This window comes from Diadema antillarum, unplaced genomic scaffold, assembly GCF_040938485.1.
Source record: "Diadema antillarum isolate AM-2024a unplaced genomic scaffold, OU_Dant_1.0 scf00000063, whole genome shotgun sequence".
Taxonomy (NCBI): domain Eukaryota; kingdom Metazoa; phylum Echinodermata; class Echinoidea; order Diadematoida; family Diadematidae; genus Diadema; species Diadema antillarum.
In genome coordinates this window covers 572,660-599,716 of record NW_027270952.1, presented here as the reverse complement: position 1 = coordinate 599,716, position 27,057 = coordinate 572,660, and the positions used below count along the sequence as shown (strand labels likewise).

The window sequence follows — 27,057 nt, the reverse complement described above, 5'->3', positions numbered from 1 at the left end:
ACATTGGGAATGGGGATGGCAAACGCACCCCGTTATGCACCACATACCTAACAACATTGCTGTTTCTTTTTAGTCTGTGAAGTAAAGTGCCGGCTTAAAAGTATAACAGTGCATATCACACTAGGCGTCAGTAAGAATCATCCGCCCTATAAACTTTTGAACAGTCATCCCTCTACGAAGAAGACAGCATTCCTGATGTCACAGGAGAGCAACAATAATAGGACAACTCCACAAACTTTATTTTCTGCGTTACAAGTACATATTCCTTCTATGAGCTTGTTATACTAGCTGCCAAATAATGATATGGTAACATTAATTTTCCTGCGTTCTGTAAGAAGTGAGTCAAGAGCTCTTTTCATCATGGGGAAAATAAAATGTATTGACATCACGAATTGTTGAAGTCTTCTTACTATTTTGATATATCATTTAAAGGGACGAAACAGTATTGGTGGAGATGAGAATTGGGCTTTTAACTTTTTGCGAGATACCAAGAAAACACTTATGAAATAGTACAGAACATACCATTTTAAGAGGAATTCAAGGTTTATTTGATGAAAATCGGATTTGGAATGACTGAAACATCCAAAAACAAAGTAAAAGAAAGCGATCGTAATAAAATGTGGGTCACACACTTATATTAGAATCGCTCTGTTTTGGATATCTCAGCCATTTCAAAACCAATTTTCATCAAATAAAGGTTGAATTCCTCATGGAATTACTTGCTCTTTCATATTGCATAAGAGGATTTCTCATTATGTCACCCAAAAAATGTTAGAAACCTGAAATTAGGTCTCAACCAAAACTCGATACGATCCCTTTAACCTTTCCCATCAGTCTCTCCTCTCAGACACCAGAGAGAGAGAGAGAGACCCCCCGCCCACCAAATCAGAAAAAAAAAATACAACAACAACCAAACATAATTGGCCACGAGTAGTCATCAAGTCTCCGAAATGATTGTCTCTTTTCTACCGGTCTATACATGGTACAACGTCATATCTGTGTACACTTTTAGCGGCAGCGGCGCCGCTTTTGTCTGCCTCCGTGTTCCATTCAACCTGCTCTCCGCATCACTGGTCACGCCCAGTATCGTCACACCTCCAAAATTCTTTCAGCGGAGAATCTCCCATCTGTAAAGGATCAGTGAGAGTCGATTATATCAACCCGCAGCTATGGTTATTGAGGTCGCGTTGTGTCGTAAATTTCACGTATTACCTACTCGCTGCTCCATCGTGATTACTCATTTCGCCTAATAACATTTGAAGGAGTACTTAAAGAAACGAGAAAGGTCTCGGGTCTTCGACGACTTTCTGAACCACCATGGAATAGCAAAACTGCTGTTTGACATGAAATCACAGCGTGTAGTATCAAAAAGTTTTTGGACTTTGCTGCCACAGTGCTGAGGAGGGTGTACCATTTATTGATCACTGCAGCTGGTACGGACTGTTCCCATTACATCCATACATCACTCCCTAGTATACGGTAGGCGGCGAGCGAACCTAACGTTGTCATTCTACTGGAGGGGTGTGAATCTTGAGTTGAGAATTAGCAGGGGATCACCTCCCTGGAATTAGCTGCCAGTTGGAAGCTAAGTGGAATTACCAGTGACATGGGTTGGAGTGTCAGCCGGACAGCACTGCTAGTTTGTACCTGCTTGGCGGCACTTTGTATCAATGATGTGCTTGGTGAGTACCACCTAGATGCCTGTTACCAAACTTTTTTTTTTTATGTGTAAGTACATGTATGTATTCAAACACATGCATACAACACATGACACAGAGGAAGAAATGAAGAGTTTGTTCGCAAAAACCGATAAGTCCATTTTTGCCAAATGGAGATATTTGCGATTAAAGGTCAAGGAAAATAAAGAGAATCATAAGAAATTTTTTGCTTCTTTTGACCATAACTTCAAAAATGTACCTTTATATGTAGTCACCAATATATCATTTAAAATGTTTTATTTTGTACTATATGACAGAGACCGTACTTCAAAATCTTCAAAAATGGACTTATCGGTTTTTGCAAACAAACTCTTCATATCCTGTTTATCAGTGTAATGTGAATAATTATTCCAAATTGGAACAGTTGAATTCCAGAGAAGAGTTAGATGTGGTTATTTCATTATGATATGAAATACAATGATGTATGTGTCAAAAAAGTAATTGACGTGTGGTATTACAAGATTTCTGCAATGTGCATATGGGCCATTCGGTATGCATGGTTCTTGGAGGAATTGAAGGCTTGTGAATATCTAAGCCTCCCCAACATTAGTTAACAATTAATCAAGCACTTGGGTCGAAAGAGAGAAACATGTACTACACATGTAGGATCAACAACTTCAACTGTTGGTAAGATAATAGAGTAATGATTAAAAAACATTTACAAAACACACACAGTGGTGACAGATATAATTTGTCCAGCAATTATCCCCCTGTTGGAGAGAGATTTTAACTATAGGCATACAGGGACATTAAAAAAATGGTTAAAAAAAGACTAGTGCAAGACAATGAAGAATTGAAGAGTTTGTTTGCAAAAACCGATAAGTCCATATTTGCCAAATGGAGATATTTGCGATTAAAGGTCGAGAAAAATAAAGAGAAAATAAGAAATTTTTTGATTCTTTTGACCATAACTTTAAAAATGTACCTTTATTTGTAGTGACCAATATATCATTTAAAAGGTATCATTTTGTACTTTATGACAGAGACTGTACCTCAAAATCTTCAAAAATGGACTTATCGGGTTTTGCGAACAAACTCTTCAATTACACCACAAAGACAGCATTCAATGAAATACATTGTTTGTTATTTGACCCTGCACATCTGTGGTTGACTTCAATGATATACAAACATTGTAGCCAAACAGCATTTTTATTGAAATCAAAGAGGATTAGTTCAGGAAGGTTGGTTAACAATTCATGTAGGCATAGTGAGTTATGGGAGCACATTGTTTCCTCGCAATGGGGATGGAGTGCCACAACCACACTCGCAAATCAGACAATTCTCAGATCTATAAAAAAAATAAAAGTATACAGAACTAAGCATTGTCGTGGGCATCTCATAAGTCAACTGCATGTACACTTTGCATGTACAGCTGTATAGTCTCCCTGCATGTCACCAAGCTATCATTCCCCATTGCTACATGTAAATCATTACAACTCCATAATTTCATTCATGAATGCATTTTTTCTCATTAATCCCCTTTTCAATGGAAAGTGTGAAAATATGTGTACAAGTGAGTTGAATGACTTCTTACATCTTCACCTTAAATAAACTGCCTTGTTGACCAACCAGGTAAAACACTGCTGTCATATTTTTCAAGAAAAGATTTGAAACATTGACATATTATTTCTCTTTACATGTCTATGTTCAATCAAACACACACCTTTATTCATTGAAATCCACATATCTGTATGTAGATAGTATAATAAAGGGTGGATTTTGACTTTTAGGCTTTGAAGAAATCCATGGAGGATCCATACCCACGAGATACCCATGAAATTACCAAGAGGAGATTAAATAAACAAACCAAGATCTAGCTTTTGCAGAGCAGAATTCTAACCAAGGAGACCACTTTGACTCCTTGAATTCATCAGATAAAAGTTCATCACAATCATGAAGTCAATGGCTCCCCCATGAAATCACACTACTAACTAGAACATTATGTTTACCATGCATTCATGTTATATTAAGTACTGTACAGTATGCCATGGATTTCACACAGTTCTCAAAAGATTTTTGTTCTGTGTGACTGCTTGAAACATCCAGTCAGTAGAGAGAGAGAGAGAGAGAGAGAGAGAGTGAGTGTGTGTGTGTGTGTGTGTGTGTATGTTGTGTGGGGCATACTAAAATAATTCTCAAATCTTTATCACTTTCAGTACTTGCAGTAGGCTTAACTTTTAAAGTTGATTAGGATGGCACATGCATTTGTATGTCCTTTTACTAGTTTTAAAATTGTATAGCTGATCATACATTTTTAAGGCCTGGTACGAATGTAAGTTTCTGTGAGATTTGTTATTGAAGTTAGGCATCCCTAATGTACAACATGTTGTATCCTATTAATTTTTTCAAAAGGTCTCCATTGTACAGAAAAGGGTAAATTGTAATTAAGCTGAAAGAGTAAATATAAAATAAAGATTTCCTATCATCAAGGTGCTAACAGCTCATGGTAAACACTTTGATGCGTGATAAAAATGTTAATGTATAGGCCTGCATAGAATCAGGATAATTTTTCCTAGTCAACTCATACACACTTTAACTTCCGCTTAGTTGCCCCAGACGTACTATTAGAGGTCATATTGGAATCAGACTTAATGCCGCAATTTGACAAACAAAATTTTTGCTGGTAGAGTATGTAGCCAGTGTATTATATGCATGACACCATGCCCTGTCTTCCAATATTTGGAAGGCGGTGATTGAGAATTCAATCAAATCCACTGTGTATTGAGCGTTGAACCCATTCATTACCAATACAATTAAATGAAAGTGATTCACTTTATTAGGGATGATTGATGGTCATAAGTATGGAAAATATCAATAGGCCTACATTTTCAAATGGGACAGTATTTCACAATTGTCTGTTTACAATAATTGTTTTTTCCTCAATGTGATTAGAGGGTCAGAAGGATGCTATGACAACAGGAATGTACAAACACCAATGATTTTGAAATGTTATACTGATCTAAAGAATTCAGATAATTCTAGGTTAAAGGGACTGTACAATACTGGTTGAGGTGGGGATTCATGTTTTGAACATTCCTAAGTGAGATAATGAAAAGCCTCTTATGAAATATGAAAGAGCATGTAATCTTAAGAAGGATTCAACATTATGATGAAAATTGGTTTTCAAATGGCTGAGATATATCACCAAAAAAGTGCTAATAATAAAAGGCGACATGCCACAACTTTATTAGGATCTCTTCGTTTCACCTTGTTTTTGGATATCTCAGCAATTTCAAAACCAAATTTCATCAAATAAACTTTGGATGCCCCTTAGAACTGCATGGTCTTTGACATCTCATAGAGTGGTTTCTGAATATCTCGCAAAACGTTTAAAGCTAAATTCTCACCTCGACCAGAACTGTACACACACCCTTTAAGATTCAGCTGCAATATCAATCTGACTGGTATTTCACAGTGTTCCGTGACACTTGCTCAGAGGACTGTGATACAGTAATTGCTCCTGTGAAATATAAATTCTACCCACAAACATAACCCTAACCCTTATCTTAATCCTTATGTCAAACTGAACCTATAAAAGGTGATAGGCATTCATAACGGAAGGAGAAAGAAAGAATGGGATTTATAGGAAAAAGGTCAGACGAAGAATGGGTACACAGGGTGGCCAGACAAAAAAGAGGTGTGAAGGAAGGGCAAATATGAGTGAAAAAAAAATGCTGAAAAATTTGAACCATACATGTACAGAATGATATCAATCCAGAAAGCTATAAGTAATGAAACAAGAGGAAAAAGAAGAAGAGAGATTATTCAAGTAACAATGTTCTTACAATATCATTGTTGTAGGCCTACATACCAGCTTGTACCTTTGTAGTAAAAGGGATGGTATATAGTAATTAGTATTGGTAGAGATGAGGATTGGGCTTTTAACTTTTTGACAGATATCAAGAAACTACTCATGAAATAGTACAGAGCATACCATTCTAAAAGGTATTCAAAGTTTATTTGATAAAAATTGGTTTTAGAATGGCTGTGAAATCCAAAAACAAAATAAAACAAAGATTGTAATAAAAGATAGGTCTCATCTTTTATTTGGATCACCCTGTTTTGGATATCTCAGCCATTTTCAAACCAGTTTTCATCAAATAAATGGTGAATCCCTTTTGGAATCACATGATCTTTCATAATTTCATTTGAAGAGGTTTCTCATTATCTCACCAAAGAATGTTCGAAACATGAAGTTGTAGGTCTGAATCGAAAGTAAACGATCCCTTTAACCTATTTAAAGAAACTTGTTTACTACATTTCACTGCATGATGCTACTTGATGCTAAAATGGAATGCTGTCTAGCTTGAAGTCATTGGCCCGAATTCACGAAATTGGTACAAATGAAACCATAGTTTAAACCATGGACAAAAACCATGGAGCGCCAAGTGTTGCATGGAATATTTCGTTACGAAATCAGTCATTTTGTTGATGAAATGATTATTTTGTTGCGAAATGACATTTTGTAACTAAACATTTCGTCCATGAAATGATAATTGCATATGAAACGGTCATTTTGTCTTAAACGGAATGACTTATTTCGTAACAAAATATTCTGTGCGACACTTGGTGCTCCATGGTTTTTGTCCATGGTTTAAACCATGATTTCATTTGTGTACCACTTTTGTGGATTCGGGCCATTACCGGTATGTTCTGTTATGATATTCTTTTGTTATCAGGTCAATGTACTGGTACTGGTGGCTCCTGTCAGAATGGAGGAACGTGTAACTTGCAGACAGATATGTGTGATTGCCCGGCGATGTATGTTGGTCCAACGTGTTCAGGTAAGTCCAGAGAAAACAAACCAATATTGCAAACTGTTGTATATCCATTTTTGTTTATTCAGTACAGTGATAGCACCCCATTTACAGGCCCATTCTTCCAATCAGGAAATTATGATATCAATTGTGAAATTCAAAATCTGTAGTTTGGAAACTCTTTTTACAGTGCCCAACGAAAAAAAAAAAGATGATTTTATTTTTAGGATGCTTTCGAACAGAGTTGCATGACCAATTGTCTACTTAGCAGAGTTCTGCGCCCACATCTTGGCCGTGATGGTAGCCTTGTATTAGTAAGCGTATACTGTAGCTGCACATTTTGTGTGTTGCCGCGGGTAGCGATCTAAACATCGTGTGACAGAAATCACACTCTCCCTGTCGTGAATGTTTACCGACTGCCAATTGTCTCAGTGAATGTCATGCTTCGTTCCACCCTGGGATTGTCCCTTGGCCAATGTTTTGAGTGCCTTTTGGGGACACAGCTCGCCCGTCACCTTGCCTTTCAAAACAGTCTCATGGACTTGGACCAGGAACAGGATGGAAGCTCTGTACATTTGTAGGTACATGTAGTATGGTGCTGCTCAAAATTCTGTGTGTAGTCAGCAATGTAGGTACCTACTTACAAGTAACATTATTTTTTTTATTACCTTTCAGCATTCTACTAATTGGTAGTTTTGCAGATATTCATGTTTTTGAACCTTTTTTTTCAATATTCTTATCCATATCTGTTGCAAAAAAATTACATGGGGTCTACAGCAATGGTTCCACTAAAGTCATTGCCAATTCAATAATCACAATTGACAAGCAAAATAATTTACAGTGATATGCCAGGTACATTTTCAACAGGCAGCTTCAGGATACGGTTACAGTTTGTTATTCCGAATGTTTGTTATTCCGAAAGTTCTTTTGTCTGAAGGTTCGTTATTCTGAAGGTTCATTATTCCGAAGATTCGTTATTCCGAAGGTTTGTTAATCCGAAAATGTGATAAGGTTTATTATTCTGAAAGTTCATTAATCCAAAAATGAAATAAGGTTTGTTATTCCGAAGGTTTATTAATTAATCTGAAAATGAAGGTTCTTTATTTTGAAAATGGAACAAAGCTTGTTTGTCCGCAGGTTTGTTACGGACCCTATTTCACTTCGGTTCAACGAACCTTCAGAATAACGAACCTTATTTCATTTTGAAATTATTTAAACATACCTTCGGAATAATGAACCCTAATTCATTTTTGGATTAACGAACCTTCAGAATAACGAACCTTCGGAATAACGCCACAAATGTTTGGATTAACGAACCCTTTTTTATTTTCGGATTAACGAACCTCTAGGTATAGAGAATTTGTGTATTTCTGATGAATGAACCTTCGGAATAACGATACAACAACGTAACATACATTGTACAGTATTTGATCCGAAAGGCCTTTGCAAATTTATGCGTTTTGATAGTGGGTATTGAAACAGGTCTCAAGCATGGGAAAGATAATATAAACACAGCCACTCAGACAAAAATGTTGTTATAAGCTTTGCAGTGACATGCTGACATGGCTGACAACAAAAGGTGCTGATGTAGCTCTCATAGTATCCTGGGGAGCTGTTCGTTATTCAGAAGGTTCGATGGTGTGCAATATGGGACAATGAGTTTTACATGTATTCATTTATATGTTTGTTTGTGTGTGTGTGTTTTTTACTATCCTGCAAAGTTTTGTGGCTAACAGCTAGGTTATTGACAATCATTTGAATGACTTTGATTGCTGCATTGTTTTGTTAACCCTCTGTTGCGGTGTTCATCACTGGCAGTAGAGTTTCAATACAGTCCATGTTTTTCACTCTGCAAAGTTTTTACTGTCTTTATTCCACGCACCCTATGCTGGAATACCCATATTGTGGACTTCACTTTGATTCACTCTCTGAAAGTAATAAGTCCATGTTACTCCGAACCTTGTATGAACTCTGGCGTCTGCAACATTGCTAGCAACCACAGCTACACGTGTATCTGTAGTGCTTGGTTTACCGGCAGTCACTGTGAATCAGGTAAGTTTCCTTTGCTATAGAGATACTGTACACTGCACTCCTGATTCAAAGATTTAATAAAATGGCTATACATGTATGATAAAATTTCAGCTATAAATGGAGTAAAACTCATGGACCAAAATACTGTAACAGTCAAATCAGTTTCACAAAGTTTGCCATTTTAAGTGAGCCAGAACAAATGAAATATGCTGTGTGTTCAGTTGTGTCGGCCTAAGTCGACTTGATCATAATGAAATTTAGCAAATTGCTAAAGATGTAGTCAAGAATATGTGTGTGATGATGTGCAGTGTTAACCCATTAAGGACCAGTCTAGTCCCGAGTTTACTCTTGCAAGTGTCTTTGGGAAATGTGTGTTGTATCAAAATCAGCCCGTCCTCAATGGATTAAATACATTATTCTTATTTTTTTAAATCAGTTTACATGTACAGCTGTACATACATTTTATGGATAAGCAATTCAGTGTATGGCCCTAACACCTGTCTGTGACTACTCTACTTTCTGATGTAGGAAACTACAAAATCTTAAATCAAACTGCCAAAAAGCCAATATCCATTGAGATTAAGTAAAAAGAGAATTCACATTGAAATGAATCACTTTGTAGACTTGGTTTGTTGCACTATACAAATAATCAGTCTGCTTGTACAGTGTATTTTAATCACCTCCATCACTTGGAATGAACATGTTATACTTCATGTTTATTCAGAGAAACATGAATACTAACTACACTGTATGCAGGCAGTTAATCATATGGTACCAAGATTATTATTATTATTATTATTATTATTATTATTATCATTATCATTATTGCTATTATTATTATTATTATTATCATTTTCTTGGAGAGGGGTGAGGATGAATAAAGGATTTTGTGGAAAAAACAGAAAAGAAATTCAAAGCAATACATGCTGTGTCGAGGAATATGAATGATAGCACATTGATGGTAAAAATGCATAATTGACACAATCAACCTTATAATCTATAGTAGTTCCCGATATCATGCTTCAACTCGTACCCCATGTGTGTCTGATATATAATGTTGTGATTAGTGGAAATATTAATGTTGAATATGTTTGCTGCCCTCAGCTGTCACGCCTACCTCACCTCCACCCGACCCGTGTGTGTCGTCACTCTGTATGAATGGGGGTTTGTGTAAACCAGAAGGAGAAGAATATTCCTGCATGTGTCTTCTTGGCTTTGAGGGTCCTCATTGCTCGCTAGGTATAAAACTCGAAGTCCTTCATTCTTGCTGTAGTTTCATCATATTTCATGTTCTATTGGGATGTTACATTGTGCACATCAGTAGCAGTTCCAGAGGGGTCACACCGAGTGCATATTATGGATATGGATAAATGGCTACATGTATAGCATTCAGATCAAAGCCCAATTTCTTTTTTCCTTATCAAAAAGTGAAGAGATCCTTATACAGAAGCAAGGACCCATTTGTAAAGGAAAAATTCTAACTTGCATGCCTTTTTAAAGGACCCAGCAGGTGAGATAGATTGTATAGAAGCTGTTATGTATATAATTTTATCAAATTTAGAAATTATTCAAATTAACAATTATTCAAATTTTGTTAAATCTAAATGTTATTATTCAAATTTTGTAGACACTGTGCCATAGCAATGAAGTGATGCATAGAATGTCATATCCTATTTGTGTTAATAAAATAATATGATTTCCTTTAACCCTTTCAGTCTTATGGAAAATTATGTAAATGAATAAAGTATTGTTAGGTGCTAAGTCCACAAAATTTTGCGTGAGGTAGTTGCAAGAGGGTTAAGTGCTTCACCTGTTCACTTTGTGTTGAGTTCCAGCTTTAAAGTTGAATCCGGTAAAAACTGCCATGTGTTGTTTTCCCACTACAACATTGCAGCACTCAACTTTACATTAGCATGAGGTCATCCATTTGACTAAGTAGATGTACAAATTTGTGCTAGCCAGAATTAGTGTGATATACCATAGGCCCTAATGACAGTACATAATTGTATAATGACTGAGTGGATCCCTAAGTTTACATCGCCCGTGCATTCATCCTACATCTTTGTACATCTGTAGCCTGTAGTGCAGCTGAAGTTAAGCCAAATTTTGAACACAATTTATGCATTTGTAATCAACTTTAATATACATTTTGTACATGTGTCGCTCTGACTCTTAACTTTTCATTAAAAAAGATATATGTATTAACAAAATAAGATTAAATGCTCTATTGATCAATCATCTGGTAGGAGTACTGAATCACTTTCATAATGATACCATGTTCCATTTATAACTTTGCTTTCCTTAGAGAGAGATTTAGTGAAACCTTTTTGAGCTTAATTCATTTGATGGGATTGATGACTGGACAGGTGGATAGATCAATGTATGAAGGAGAGTGTCTTGATTTATGGGTAAATTAGATGCATGGATTGTGGATGGTGATGTTCACAAATTAACCTGTCCTTTTCAAAATCCAGCTTTTAATTGAATTGCTGCACCTACTTGTATGTGCATGTAGAATGTGACAAATGAAATAGGATTGAATATTCAATATCATCAAAGTTAGACATAGAGCAAGAAATTCTCAAGAAGTTCCACTTGGTTGAAATATGGGTGATACATAGTATGTCAGCTGCAACCACTATAAGATGATATGTAATGATGATTTCAACCATGATAGCCTATTATTATTTTAAACATGCTTCTAACTGGGTCACCTTTTTCAAAGTTTTTGCCAAAAAAGAAAAGAAAATTAAATTGATGCAAATGATGCATTCTAATTAGTCTTGTTGGGTGGGTTAATGGGTCATTCACCTGTGATCTATCTAATTTCAGACATGTTAGGATTACTGCGGTATCTTCATCAAAACTTTATTATATCATGTTCAAAAGCATAAGGCAGCAATGAATGTACCCTGTTTGTAGAAATCAAGGCTGTAATGGGCTGAAGTTTTCCTTTGATGTCTCAAATAGAAAACAAAAACAAAAAAGACAAAACGATAATGACAAGAAGAGAGCTCATAAGGTAGATGTATGACTGCATGGTTATGAATATTCTCACATACCACCTGACTTTTCTCTTGAATTGTGGCACACTTTTAACAGGAGTGACAGGCTGTCCCTCTTCCCCCTGCCTGCATGGTGGTACATGTATTGAGGACGTGATGAACCACGGGATGATGTGCATTTGTCCTGCTCCGTGGACTGGAGAAATCTGCCATATCTCCGCGGACACAGAACCAGGGGAGTGTTTCACAAAGCTGTTGAACTTCAAGTTATGAACCACTTAAAAACAACTAGTGATCTGTTCTTGTGCTGAATTATTGAAATTCTGATAAGTATAGCACACCAGAACGTGTTCCAGTTGTTCTTAAGTCGTTCGTAACTCTAAGAACATGAAACACCCCCAGGAATGTTTAATGCACATCATACATGCATGATGTCCACCTCTCTATAAAGACCAGCAAGATATTTGATTTTGTCCTTTCTGGTTAAGATCAGTGTTAAAACTTGGTCAGTGTAATGAAAATCAATGTTCCTTGTTTCTAATTTTGTACTTTTTTTACTATTAAAATAAAGACATGTTGCAATGCACTTGTCATTGATAGAAATTGTCATTTTCAATGCAGTATATATTGGGCCAGTGATCTCAAAAGTGACATTTTTTTAATCAATTTATTTTTTTTTTCAGTTTAGTATGTTGATACATTATCATTATCACACCAGCTTACATCAGGTCTGTGGTTGAAATGTTATTTTGCTTGCATTAGTTGGGATGCAGTGGATAGGGCATAAGGAAAAACTGTGGAAGCTATACATACTTACATGTACCTGTATGTATGTGCTGTAATAGAATATATAGAAAGAAATTCTACCACAACCAGTTCTCTGAGTGACTTTGATCAAAAGGATTCTTATATCATGCTGGCAATACTTAGCTCTTTTGACAAATCTTTTCAAATTAATCCAGCAGCAATACACTAATTCAGTATTTTTTTTTCTTTAGAGGAGATTGAAACAAGTGATATGTGTAGAAAATGTACATGTATCATTGTAGAATATAAAAAAAAAATATAAGAAACTTGATTTCAATCATCATGTGGTGCAACTGAAGTTTGTATTTCAACCTGCCTGACATTCATCAAAGGCAATGGATGTATCACTTTGCAAAACTCATTGCTGTACTGCAACTTAGAAAATTGATATCAGTTGTTGCTATTCCAGACAAACTGAAAAATGATGTCAAATAATTATCCTGATGAAAGTTGCCTTGGAAATACTGACAACACTGAAAACAGAAAGTTTCACAAATTAAGGGCAGACCTTAGTAATTGCTACCTCATAGATTTCATTATTGTTTTTGAACCTTTATCAATAAATAATAATAATGATAATAATAATAATAATAATAATAATAATAATAATAATAATAATACTGCTAACGGTGGTAATAGTAATAATGATTATACTAATAATGATGGTGGTGATGATGATGATAATAATAATAATAACGATAACAATAATAATAATGAGAATATTAATAGTGGCTGGTAACTGTCTTGTGTAGCACATCTTGTGTAGCACACAGGTCCACCTTTCGGTGTTCAAGTCTATACAGTATGTTTATCACAAGATTGTCTTTATACTGTACATAGGGTGCATTTATAAGATTTTTCTTCTGGCCAGAAACAGTGCTTTGAAACACTGTTTCTGGCCAAACAGTGATTCTAGCTCGAAAAAAATTCTTATAAACGCTCGCCGTGATTTGAAACAGTGTTTTGAAACACTGATTCAAATCGCTCAAAATAGTGCGTTTGTAAACAGTGTTTCTGTAGAATTAGTGTTTCAAAAATCTTATAAACGCAACTGCGATGGCAAACACTGTTTATAATGACGTCAATGCCTTGCGCGCACCCTGTTTGGCCTTTTGCCGAGGAAAAACTGTGCAGAGTGAGTTGCGCAATGGCAGTCTGAGCGAGAGCCCCAACACGCTCGGAGAAAAAAATCTTATAAACGCTCTCCTGATGAAAGTGTGATTTGAAACAGTGTTTCAAAACAGTGTTTCAAAACAGTGATTCTAGGCTCGCAAAATCTTATAAACGCACCCATAGATGGGTGTGAGTGTGTTATGGTATTCTTTCAAAATTTTGTATAGTCTATATGCAATGCAATCATGCATCTGTATGTACATGTATCTTGTTTCTTTGTGAAACAGTGATCTACTTGTGCTTTGTTTGTTGTCATGAGGGATGATGTTGCATGTTCATTTATTTTCTTTTATTTACATGGTCTCCTATGGAAACTGTGTATTTTGATTTTGGTAAAGTTGATTTGACTTGCTGTAGTTTCTTTTCTTTTTTCTTCTTTTTTCCCCTTCCAAATTTGATTTCATATCAATTGATATATTTGATTTATATCAATTTGTAGCTTAATTTCAGTCAAACTTGTATTCGCTGTCCAGTGTATTTTCTGAGGGTCCCATATTGTGCAAGCTTTAGTTCTTAGTGGGACCCTCAATTTCCATCCCCATCCTTAATCAACTTGTAATGTAATGTATCTTTTTATGCATAGTATATATTGAGAAATTGTGTTTTCTCCATCTCTTACTCATTTTCACATAAACTTTGTGCAATCACATTTTGGAGATATTACAAATATATCCTCTGCATAAATGGTATATAATTTCTATGCTTATTTGCTGAAAATGGAAATAGATTTGAATCTTTGAATCTTGAATTTGATTTTTCTTTGTTTGCTTCTAATACATTTGCTTGAAATGTTGACGTAGGACAAAAAATATTTTTAGTCTCTGACTTGACCTTTGTTTGTTTGTTTTACACTGTCATTGTGAATCTGTTCCTCTAAATGTTTACTTATAGTAAAATCAAACATGTCATACTTGAATTTGCTACACTATGTTTATACTTGAATTGGCTTTTACATGTAATGTATATCCCATGCAATTTCCACAGTTATTCATCTGGAACGGTCTTTACAATAAAGCATCTTTCCATGGTTTTAGTTTACTTTATACCTCTTTTATTTGTTGTCAACCGACTGTGACACAATTTCATTGTTACCTCTGTAATTCCTCTGTTACTCTGAAAATAAATGCAATGATTTTTAAGTCAAATATGTTTATACTGTGTGTTTGATGTTCTGTGTTCCGTTTTGTTTCTATAGTTTATTGTGTTCAAATTTCATGATTTTATGTATTTTATTGCATTTCATGTGAACATACACTGTAGCATGTTTGAGGAGCACCAGTATTTTGCTGATGTACATATGTATCTGCTGCATTGATTTTGTGCTTCTAGTTAAATAGTTTTGCATGATATGATCATAGCTGTGCTTATAATTTGTTACATCCCTTTACAAAAGTTTTCCAATTGATGTTTTAAAATTCTATGTGCTGTGTGTGTGTATGCAATATGCACAGGTCTGTATCAATACATTGCTGTATATTATATATTTTTTTCTATTCATCCAAGCAATAAGGCACTTGTTCCTTTTTCCCTCTGACTATGTGCTAGTTGTGTTTTTACTAAGTGATTGTGTGAGTAGTCAGTTTTCATTAAACAGAGATTGATGAGAAAAGTCATTTGTTTTAGCTTGACATACAGTGTATCTCCAAGCTTTTTCCTCCCTCGGGCACCATTTCTCTGTTAAAACATACAGGCAACAAAATATGAGTTGAGTCAACTTTATTGACACTGAGTCAACTAATGTGTGTGTTTCTACCAGAATTCACATTCTCAAAATGCGAGAATCTGATATTAGACAGGCCCCCTTTTTTCACAGCCAACCACTCTAATATGAGGGAGTAACTAATATTAGGCCAAGTAAAAAAAGAAAGTAGTTTCTCGTCCGGGTTTTTTGAGCAAGGCGATGAGGGAGGTCCTTACTTTTTGATATCTTACTATTTTTTCGAGGATTGTCAAAATGAAAGTAATATGTGTTTCTCGTCCGGTAATTCTGAGAAAAGTAACGAGAGAGGGCTTTACTATTTTCTATATCCAATTTATGAAATGAAATATCACTCTGTTAAGTGGTAGCTGTGTTATGAAAAACCAGGTCCCAAGTGTATGTCTTGCCTGCATTCTCAAACATATTCAAACAAATAGATATATGTACCATACTTGAAATGAAACTTCATGCATGCAGAAATACATTTGCTTTTTCTTTCCATTACAGATGTCAAGGGAAAATGACTACTTAATACTGGTATTTAGTGTTGTAATGGCATTTCTGATACCAGTGTACTTGCAATTCTGATGTATTGTGCTATTAATTGAAACAGGTATAAAACATGTCTTTCAACAAATGTACGACTGAAATAAATTCCATGATATTCAAAACACTGCTTTATTTATTATTGTGTTTGTGACACTGTGTCCACACAGCTGGTACAGTGTATGTACACTGTATATGCATTTCCTCACAGTACAATTGTAGCACATTCAACTGGAAACTGGCTTGTACAATTGCAGATGGATGTCAAAATGATACGATTTATGGCATTATAGCATTAAACAAAGATGTTTCTTCATGTTCTAAAAAGACATTTGATAATCACTCATCATTTGGATGATGATTGTACAAGTGGAAACTCGATATAACGAGATGGTCGGGTACGAGTCGTGTTCCTCGTTATAGCCGATATCTCGTTATATCAGTAGGCATAAAAGAAGGCATACATAAAGACATTAATTTGCACACGTGGGACTACCCATCATCTTTCAATCAATACTGATAACTTGCTAATGTGTGTGAGGTAATTACTCACCTTTATGGTTAAGAAGATTTTTTTTCGCCAATGAAATCCGATATCAAGAATGTTTTTCTTATTAATTGTAGAATAGATGTTTGAATTTGTAAATCTACATAGCTTGCGATTGTGTGAACATCGTCTGTGGATTGGCATGTGGTTTATGGTATGGGTGTTGTGTGTGGAAAGCTTGAATATGGTCTGCACGATGTTTTGTGTGTGTGTGTGACACATTCTGTATGTACATTATGACTGCATGTGTGTGTGTAGATGGGGAATTCCCTACGTAGAAAGCCAATCACAGCATCAGATTGCCTCACACTTGCCAAACGTCATGATGATGTCATGTATACGGCCGTCCCACCACATTTTCTGCATGTATCAGTGCGCGCACACACACACACACACATACACGTACAACATGCGGTGCTAGCTGTAGAGTGAACTGTCATGAAGAAAATGTGTGTGTACAAGACAGTTTTTGGCGCATCGAGCTTTACAATCTCGGACCGTGATAGCACAGGCGAATTAAGCTTTACCCGAAGACATTTTGCTTTACCTCGCTATATCAGGTTTGATTGGCTATATTTTTCTTTGTTTGGAAATCACAAAATTTATCTCGTTATAGCAGTTATTTCGTTATAGCCAATCTCGCTGTAAGAGTAGCATTTTACATGGACTTGTGTGGAAGGAAATTTGGGACCGGGAAAATTTCCTCGTAATAACCGATATCTCGTTATAGCAGTGTTCGTTTTATAAACCGAGCTTCCCCTGCCCTGTATACCACACTACAGATGTTACGATTCACGGCCGTGTCCGTGAATTTACGCCGTAAAGAAAAGTATCCCGCAGAAATACGATACAAACCAGAATCCGTGGAAAAGTTATTTATTTTGTAGTTACACCCATTTTATAATTCCACATTTGCTGGAAAAGCGCACTCATTTTCTCTTCAAAATACATCGCCGTCAGGTGCAACGTTACAGAGCAGAGTGTACGGGCCTCTACACATTCGAATGTGTTCATGCGTGCGATGGCCTGGGGACCCGATTTGGACAGCTAGCAAGTTACAGACACGGCCGAAAAAATAGTAAATATCAAAAAAGTCGATGCGGCAACTGAAAATCGATGCGGGCGGGGAGCGGGCTGGGACGAGAATTATGAATTTCTTGGTATTTTCAGCGCCATTTTGAAAATAGTAAATAGTAAAAAAATCGATGCGGCGGCCAAAATCGATGCGCGCGAGGACGAGAAACTGGTTTCTTTTTTTACTTGGCCTTAGTGATAATAACCAATATTTATACAGTGCCTGTTCTACACAGAATCAAAGTGCTTCAACAACTTTGATGATTCAAATACAAGAAATCAACAATATTTACAGAACTAAAAATGTCAGGCAAGTCATTTAGATGTTTCAGATCAGCTTTAGATATGGTGTGGAAACACTCACTGATCTAGGCATGATCTTGTGGACGTTGGTAATAAGACAGTGCAGTGAAATGGAACAAACAGTGACGTTAAAATTGTCCGATCACTTAACCAGCTATAGTATGTATGCAATGAAATTAAGTCAAAGCTATAAAGAGATCTGACATTTTGAACAAATAGGTTTTAAACAGTTTCTTGAATTTATCCAGGTGTTAACTGCTAACTGGATGCAACTAAAATGCAGAGCTATAGCTCTTTTTTTGAGACACTGATGATAAGGAACATATTTGAACTCTTCATGAATTTGATTTTATGTGATCTATGACATTCAGTATACATGTAGTAATGCTAAAATGCATGGTGCTTTTTTGCCCCTTCAGTTATATTGTTTTGGGATTTATTTGATTGTTCTTTTTAAAATTGCAATTTGATCAAGGGGAAAAGCATACATTGTAGTTGTACATTGTATGTGATAGATCTATAAATCTTATTTTTGTTCTTGTTTATCTCATTGAAAATACACTGTCTCGTCTTTGCCGGTATATTCTTTTCTGTTGCATTTGTGTGATATAAGACTGTGGAAGCAAAGTGCCCTGTGTTGTTGTTTTTAATTTCTTTTTCTTTTGGTATTTTTTGCTTATAAAATGTCACCTCTGACCATGTTACCAAATGTTGAGACATTACTTAGATAACTACATTTGAAGCATCTATGAAGTGCTTGCTGATAACTGTCATGTACATGTACAACTGTAATATTTCAAACATTTGCCAGTGAAAATTAGTGGTAATATACGTACATGTGGTGTACATCCCTTGTAGTTATTAACTTTATACTAGGCTCCTCTGCCTGGGTAAGAAAAAAAAAAATACAGCAGATTATGGCCTTTTTTTGTGACAGCGAATGAGATGAAATTATGAAATATCTGATGCCATGCGAACATACATGTAAATGTCTGTTTGCAAACAAAAGCGGAGAGTGCTGCCTCCTTTTTTTTTTAAAGCAAACAACAGTTATTAAAAAAGCAGTGTAAGTTCTTTAGAATGAAGATAACCCGGATTTCCTTTGCCCGCTCAGTTGATGGACATGCTGGTGCCACACAGTCATAAGTGTAAGGCCTACATCAGCATGGTGTTATTAACAGACCTGAGTGGCTAATGGAGTATCAGATTTACCCATACAAGGTCATTGATGGGGGGGGGGGGGGGGGGATTACTGCACTAGGCATACAACCTACTAGTCAATTTGCTTTACACCAAATTGAGTGTGTCAATAAGATAAGTGCAATATCATTACACTGTCTGTAAGTTCTTTTTTGTGGAAGTGTCAGAGAGCCAAATTTATTGTAGCTTGTCCTGAAATTTGTTTGAATTGAGATATACATTGTACATATATGTATGAGTATATTTCTGTGATGAACTGAATGGCAGCACACTTTTAAGATGGCAAAATTGACAGAACTGAGTACTGGTGGTCTTGTTCCAAGAGGTTTTGCTTCAATAGACTTTTATTATACAAAATACAATGTACAAGTAGCATGATGTATCATTATACATGATATCTTGCTATTCCTATTTCTTGCTTGCTTAAATCTCAAAATGTAATTATTCGTGTGCAAATCATTTGTATGTACCTAAAAGGCATTATCAAACAAATAATTTCTATTTTGAAGAAAATCCTACACTGTAGCTGCAGGGTTCTGTTAAGTACAGCTTGTCTGACCTTAAGTGTGTGCTAGTGAAATTATGGAAAATGTTTACTTTTGAAGTAATTATGATATTCTAGGTTCTATGTTCTCTTTGAATGCTTACTTTTCTTTACCATCTGTGGTTTTTGTGAACAGATATAAACCCCTGTGAGGATAACACCAATCCACCTTGCCAGAATGGGGGAACATGTGACCCGATGAGAAATGGGACCTGCATTTGTGCTCAACCTTTCAGTGGCCCATACTGTGATTGTGAGTGATCAAGATTATTTATGATGCACAATATGTATATTTGTTAGTGTGTGTACGTATGTGTATTTGTATTTTTGTGTCTATGCTCTTGTTGCTCTATAAATGACCCAGTAGCATAGGATTCATACATCATGGGAGGCCCAATTCATTCATTGCCCAGTGCAGTCCATTAAAAAATCAACAAATGTAGCTCTGGCTTAAAGGACAAGTTCACCTTCATAAGGATTGAGAGAATGTAGCAATATTGGTAGAACACACCATTGAAAGTTTGAGGAAAATCAGACAATCCGTTCAAAAGTTATGAATTTTTAAAGTTTTTGTGCAGTACCCGCTGGATGAGAAGACTACTGCAGTGTATGAATAACTTAGATGTCACATGCGTACAACAATATAAGGAAAATATAAAGAGAATTTCACAAAATTCCATCTTTTGAAAAAAGTACACATTCCCCTGACTCGTTACTGACAAATGTTATGGGTAATATTATTCCCCCTGCCTTTAGAAAGAGGCAAGTCAAGTGCTCTTTTATTATGCGAAAAAAGTGAAAATATGTTGAATTTTCTTTTACATTTTCTTTATACTGTTGTACGCATATGACTCACAAGCTGTAGTAGTCTCCTCATCCAGCGGTTCCAACACAAAAATTAAAAAATTTATAACTTTTGCATCGATTGTCCAATTTTCCTCAAACTTTCACTGATGTGTTCTACTAATATTGTTGCATTTTCTCAATCCTTATGTTTATGAAGGTGAACTTGTCCTTTAATAGCCAATGTCAGTGAAAGAGTGCATCTATGAATTACGGTCATGGCTAACAGCTAACTCCTGTCGAAATTCTTTCGATGTTCATGTACTTACATAGAGATCAGTGGTAAAGTTGATTGTATGAAATTTGTTATGGGCATTTGATAATCTGATACATCTGAGGTGGACCATCCTATAATTCCAGCTCCATCATATTTCAGTGCTAGTGGGTCCTTTAAGGCCCTGTAGTTGGCAGATTTCACCATTCATATCAGGAAGTTGTCTTCACACACAAAATACAATTTATATTGAAAAAAAAAGATACTTTAATAAGTGATCCATAGAAAAAAGATGGAAGCATAGAGATTATACTTCTTGCTCTTTTTCTGATGATGATGATGCATATATACACAATGTATGATGTGTGTCTGTTTCTTTTGAACAGTTAGTGTATATTTATGTGTGCTTGCCCACATACTATGTCTGTATATTATGTACATGTATGTGTTTGCATACTTCTACACATTATCCAAAAGGAATTTCTTTTAAGTATCTTTCTAGTTCGTTTTCTATCAAATTCTAGTCCATTGCACACCATAACTGCATGAGCCTGTTGTTGTTGTTTTATAGAAAGAAAGAGGAGAGAGAAAAATGGAGCCCTATACAAATAATTTGCCCCGTGAGCCTGTCTCGTGTACATGTAGACACATGGGGTATGACAAAGTTTATCACAAAAGCCAATTATTGGCAGAGTACAGTGCATGTAGCCCTTGACTCGCTCTCACTATTATTGGAATGGAATCTCAGAGGCGGTGATTTTAGATTTCTGACCAGTGATCTACTTTCAATGCTTTTATTGATGTGGCCACAAAACACTCGCACGCAAACACGCAAACACTCACAGACAAACCACAAAAAATGCAAACACACACACACACACACACACAAATTGTAATATATTCACCCTCATTGCACCATGTCCCGCCAGAGACCAAAAAGTCTGTATTGTTAAAAGTTACTGATCCAGAGGACTGCTATCACATAACAATTTGCAGAGCCACGAAAACATATTGCCTTTTGAAATTCTATGCTGAGTAATTATTTCTTTCCTGTAGTGCCGAAGGGTTGCTATCAAAAAGGGCAACAAATATTTTGTTGGAATGTGGAAGTTGCACTGTGATGACAAATTTTTGGGGCTGTTGAGAACTTTTGTTATATTTTAGAGCTTTTGTGAGATGTGGGTTAATAGTCCGGGAGCCAGCGGGGGTCAGGCTAGCTGAAAAGGTTACCAATTTTTATGTATATAGCAATTTAGTACATATGCCCCTAAGTATGGAAATGCACGTCTGGCTGGTCATCGGTGGTGGGTGTGGCCAGGAGGGCCAAAAAAAGGACCCCTCAAAATTAGACTAGCCTAGCTGGAAAAGTAACCCCATGAAAACAACTGGAACTTGTTCGTTACACTTACAGGACAAATGAATGACCATTGCCAGACGTTTTAAGTGGTGGGGGGTAGCCGCCAGACGCTCTTAAAGGCCCAACTCCAGCTAGGCTAGCCTAGCTGAAAAAGTAACCTCATGAAAACCACTGGAACTTGTTCGTTACACTTACAGGATAAATGAATGACCATTGCCAGACGTTTTAAGTGGTGGGGGGTAGCCGCCAGACTCCCTTAAAGACCCAAATTTTTCCAGCTAGGCTAGCCTAGCTGAAAAAGTTACCTCATGAAACCAACTGGAACTTAGTCGTTACACTTACAGGATAAATGAATGACCATTGCCAGACGTTTTAAGTGGTGGGGGGTAGCCGCCAGACGCCCCCAAAGACCCAACTTTTTCCAGCTAGGCTAGCCTAGCTGAAAAAGTAACCTAATGAAACCCACTGGAACTTGTTCGTTACACTTACAGGATAAATGAATGACCATTGCCAGACGTTTTAAGTGGTGGGGGGTAGCCGCCAGACGCCCTTAAAGACCCAACTTTTTCCAGCTAGGCTAGCCTAGATGAAAATATAACCTAATGAAACCCACTGGAACTTGTTATTTACACTTATAGGATATATGCATGGCTGTTGCCAGACGTTTTAAGAAGTGGGGGGGGGGGGGGGGGAGGGTAGCCACCAGATGCCCTCAAAGACCCAATTTTACCAGCTAGACTATAGCCCTGGCTGGAAAAGTAACCTCCTGAAACCCACTGGAACTTGTTCTATGTTTGTATCTCACCTGATAAACACTGTCGACATAGTATTCTGGTGTTCTTTCAATAACTTTCCACACTTTTGAGCTAGACCACCAAATTCACTCCTCAGATCATCTAATGATTGCTGTCAAGTGTTAATATTGGTGAAGTCCGACTACGACAACAGTCAAAAAGTCAATGAACTAGGCCTATTCCATTTGAAAATCTCTAGCTGTAATCACAAAGTCGATATACGTGGACGAGACATCACTTCGCTTTTGCCTTGTTAGATGGTGAATATTTGTAAGCTTCCGTTTCTATTCATACAGCACCAGCATACAATGTCATGTCTGAGAATAGCGGTAAAGAAGATTAGAGTCTTTGGCAAGAAGTGCAAAATTAAATTCTGTGCCTTATTTGCTAAACAAATGTGGTAGGAGGACAACGACCTGTCATTAGGCAATATGGCGGACCAATAGCTCTATATTATTAGTGTTATAGAATAAATGACAATGATGTAGTTCTGAAGCATACTTTTCATTAAATGCTTTTGCAATGACTCAATGTATACTTTTAATCGAACTAAGTATAATTATATCCATGACTTGCTCATGAATTACGGCAGAACGATTCGGTGAGGAAAGTTTTCTGTCATGTCATTACGGAAGAAGTGAACGTGTCAATATTTTGCTATTTGTTCCATAATTATTTCTGAAGTGGTTAAATGTATTGTCCTAAAACATTTTTTCTTTTATATAATACCTACGTTGCATCCAAATGCCTATTCGTTGAAAAAATGCGGGCCATGTATTCGAAGGTCAAAGATCATAGGTTAATGGAAGTAGGGCATACATTGTACAACATTTCACTAAGTTGTTTGTTTGTTTGTTTGTTTGTTTGTTTTTGTTTTTGTTTTTGTTTTTGTTTTGTTTTTGTTTTTTTTTTTTGGGGGGGGGGGCATGATTCAAAGTGTTCTAAAACCTTGTATAATACATGTAGGCCCTATTTAGTTTTGTAGTCACGACTCTTGCTATGTATGATGCCAAACTCTTCCCGCTCATACAAATGCAGCCGTTTCAGGGAAATAATTATGATGATTGGTAATGCTGAAGTGGTTCATAACATTCCATTGATACTATGTATAGAACAGAAAGTGAATTTGACAATGGTATAATATGATATCCGCAATTTACTCTTTGACAGGTTCTATCATCCGATTAAAAGTGTATAAATTGAATATACAGTAGTCCCCTATTCAGTAACTACAGGTTAAGTTAGATAAGCTGCATTCATTTTGCACGCGACCATGGCGTTATAGCCAAGGATGATTGAATTCTGTAAATCTCTGTGTGCCTGCACAGGATTGGAAAACGAAACAACTTTCTGTGTATAGAACAACGAAACAGAAACTGGTGCATGCATTATTCTCAGTCACTTTGTTATGCATAATGATGGTTTGCTCATTGCAGTTCCGGAATCTCAGCTCGAGGGACTCGAATTGATCCCAAATCAGTCGGCATGCGTGTATCACCCAAAACAATATCTGAACACAATTATAACTGCAGTCCTCCATAGTCTGTATTGGTTGCCGATAAGGGCTGGTATCAAGTTTGATATTCATATCATTTACAGTACCTTGTATTTAAATGTTTTCATCGAAATGCCCGTATACGGTATGCGTATCTCAGTTAACTCTTTAAACCATAGTTGTAATCTACGTGCCAAGAATCTCATGTTTTCAATAAGCGTGAACTCCAAGACATGTCGTGATAAGGACTTTAAGACAATTGGCATCGTCATTATAAAACGAATTCCCATTTTACAAGACACGCTTTAGATTTTAGATAGAAATATGGATTCGTTTGAATGTATACAAACAGCTTCTTAAATCCTCTTACATTTTGCTTTTAAGATAATGGTGTATACTTTAGAAGTGTAAGAAGCATGCTCTTGTTTTAGAGGCTTTGACTACTGGTAAGAAGCATAATATGTTATTCTTATTATGTGAATAAGTACGCATTCAAGAACGTTTTGAATAAAACGTATCCAGACTACTGCATATCATATTTTCACCTCTTCCTTCATGCAGATGTATACTCTTGCCGAGAAGGTTAAAGGACAAGTTCACCTTCATAAACATAAGGATTGAGAAAATGCAACAATATTAGTAGAACACATCAGTGAAAGTTTGAGGAAAATTGGACAATCGATGCAAAAGTTATAAATCTTTTAAATTTTTGTGTTGGAACCGCTGGATGAGGAGACTACTACAGCTTGTGAGTCATATGCGTACAACAGTATAAAGAAAATATAAAAGAAAATTCAACATATTTTCACTTTTTTCGCATAATAAAAGAGCAATTGACATGCCTCTTTCTAAAGGCAGGGGGAATAATATTACCCATAACATTTATCGATAACGAGTCAGGGGAATGTGTACTTTTTGCAAAAGATGGAATTTTGTGAAATTCTCTTTATATTTTCCTTATATTGTTGTACGCATGTGACATCTAAGTTATTCATACACTGCAGTAGTCTTCTCATCCAGCGGGTACTGCAAAAAAACTTCAAAAATTCATAACTTTTGAACGGATTGTCTGATTTTCCTCAAACTTTCAATGATGTGTTCTACTAATATTGCTACATTCTCTCAATCCTTATGTTTATGAAGGTGAACTTGTCCTTTAAATGTTTGATAGATATAGTGCTCACCTTATTGAGAAGGTAATTGGGTAAATTTTTGGTTTCAGTATAATATTCAAACACAACTAAGTTAACTTTTACATTAACATTTTCACAACTCACAAATTCCACACGCACACACATTTCATGATTCTCAAGATCCAAGTTACACTAATCCTATTTACTTTGCAGAGTGCAACAACAACATAAGTTATATACTGAGCAAATAGGCTTACATCAGTTCGCACTATTCAAGGTTTAGAGTAGTTAAGGAACTAAATCGTACCCGATTATGTGATGCTAAGTTGCACCTTGAGATGATGGGCAATATTGTCCCTATAAAGGAGCAGGCAGTGACACTGACTTGCTCCTTTAAAGGAGCAATTTTGCAGCAGTCATGGAGCAAATAAGCACCACATAGGTGCAACATCATACCAATAAGGCACAAGAATGCACCCTCAAGAGAGGGTACATTCTTGCATCCTTTGGGCGTAAAGTTGCACCTAAAGGTACGAGGTTGCGCCTTTTTCAAGGGGGCAAAGTTGCACCAAGATGTAAAGGCTACACGGGGTGCAAAGGTGCACTGAAAGGTAAAGGGTGCAAGATCGCACCCTCAAGAAAGGTGCAACTTAGCACCACTTAGTGTGGGTGGAAAGATGCACCCTCAAGAAGAGGTGCAATCTAGCACCACTTAGTGTGGGTGGAAAGATGTTACCCAAGGGAACATTTTCGCACCCTCAATAAAGGGTTCAACTTTGTACCCTCTCTGCAGTATTATTTTATACACACGTGAATTCCTTGTTCCTGTGAGCTACGGTTAATATGAGCTTGACCCAGCATTAGACACGTGTCAAGCCTTTGCAGACACAGAATTTTTTTCTTCATATTGTTTAAAGGTCATTTAAAACAAATTTAAATATATATTTATTTCTTTTAAGTTAAGAGGAGCAAATGTGGAGATCATGACCTGTGATACAATATGTTACGGAAAGTCTATATTTTTATGTGTACTCGTTTTTTTTTTCAACTACAAGGAATTACCTATGAGCTAATTGGATAAAGAAGCTGAGCATTCCTTTTTTTCATCAGTTAATGTCAGTGCTGGTGTATTATTCTTGAAAAGTTGGCATCTGTAATCCTCCAAACCAAGTACTTACTGTATAAAATTATATTCCTGTGAGTTACGTTTCTTATGAGCATGACAGATCTGTAGACACGTGTCATAGTGGCTACAAACACTAAGTTTCCTTTGCTTTCATCGTTATCAAGAAGCGATTTTGAAAAATTTCAGATGTTCTGGTTTTTTCAAATTCGTTACGAGAAGGCAATAATGATTTCATGTAAAACATGTTAAGGAAAGTTGATAGTTTGGTTATTTTATCATTACTCACCTTCGTCTTCTCAACAAGAAGATGATACACATGAGCTCATTTGCTAAAGAAGTTGAAGGATGTTTAATTGCTGGTAGCCACGTAGGGGCTTTTGTCATAACATTTTGCATCTTAATCCCTCGAAACTAAGTACATGCAGTATTAGTTTATAGATAACATAATATTTTTGTTGTTGCTGTGAGCTTATTCATATGAATTTTAGACATGTTTCTCATATGTTTCTGTCATATGCTTTACTGAAGAACAGCAAATGTTTAGTTTATTGGCAAGAGAGTTGATCATTACTTTACATTTAAGTTCATTGAAGTGCCGGAGCATAAACTTGTCTTGAAATATTAGCATCCAAAACCCTCCAAACCAAAAACGTGCAATACTAGACACGACAGGAATTCCTTGTTGTTGTGA

General features: G+C 36.2%; 1 protein-coding gene across 1 annotated transcript in view; it reads left to right on the top strand.

Moving 5' to 3' along the window:
• The first annotated feature begins 6,477 nt into the window (after nt 1-6,477).
• The window catches only part of LOC139716238 (uncharacterized), a 71,460-nt gene continuing 50,880 nt past the window's right edge, over nt 6,478-27,057 (top strand). The window contains exon 1 of the mRNA XM_071627802.1: nt 6,478-6,502. Within this exon, the coding sequence (XP_071483903.1) occupies nt 6,478-6,502 (25 nt within the window). The remainder of the gene's footprint in view (nt 6,503-27,057) is intronic.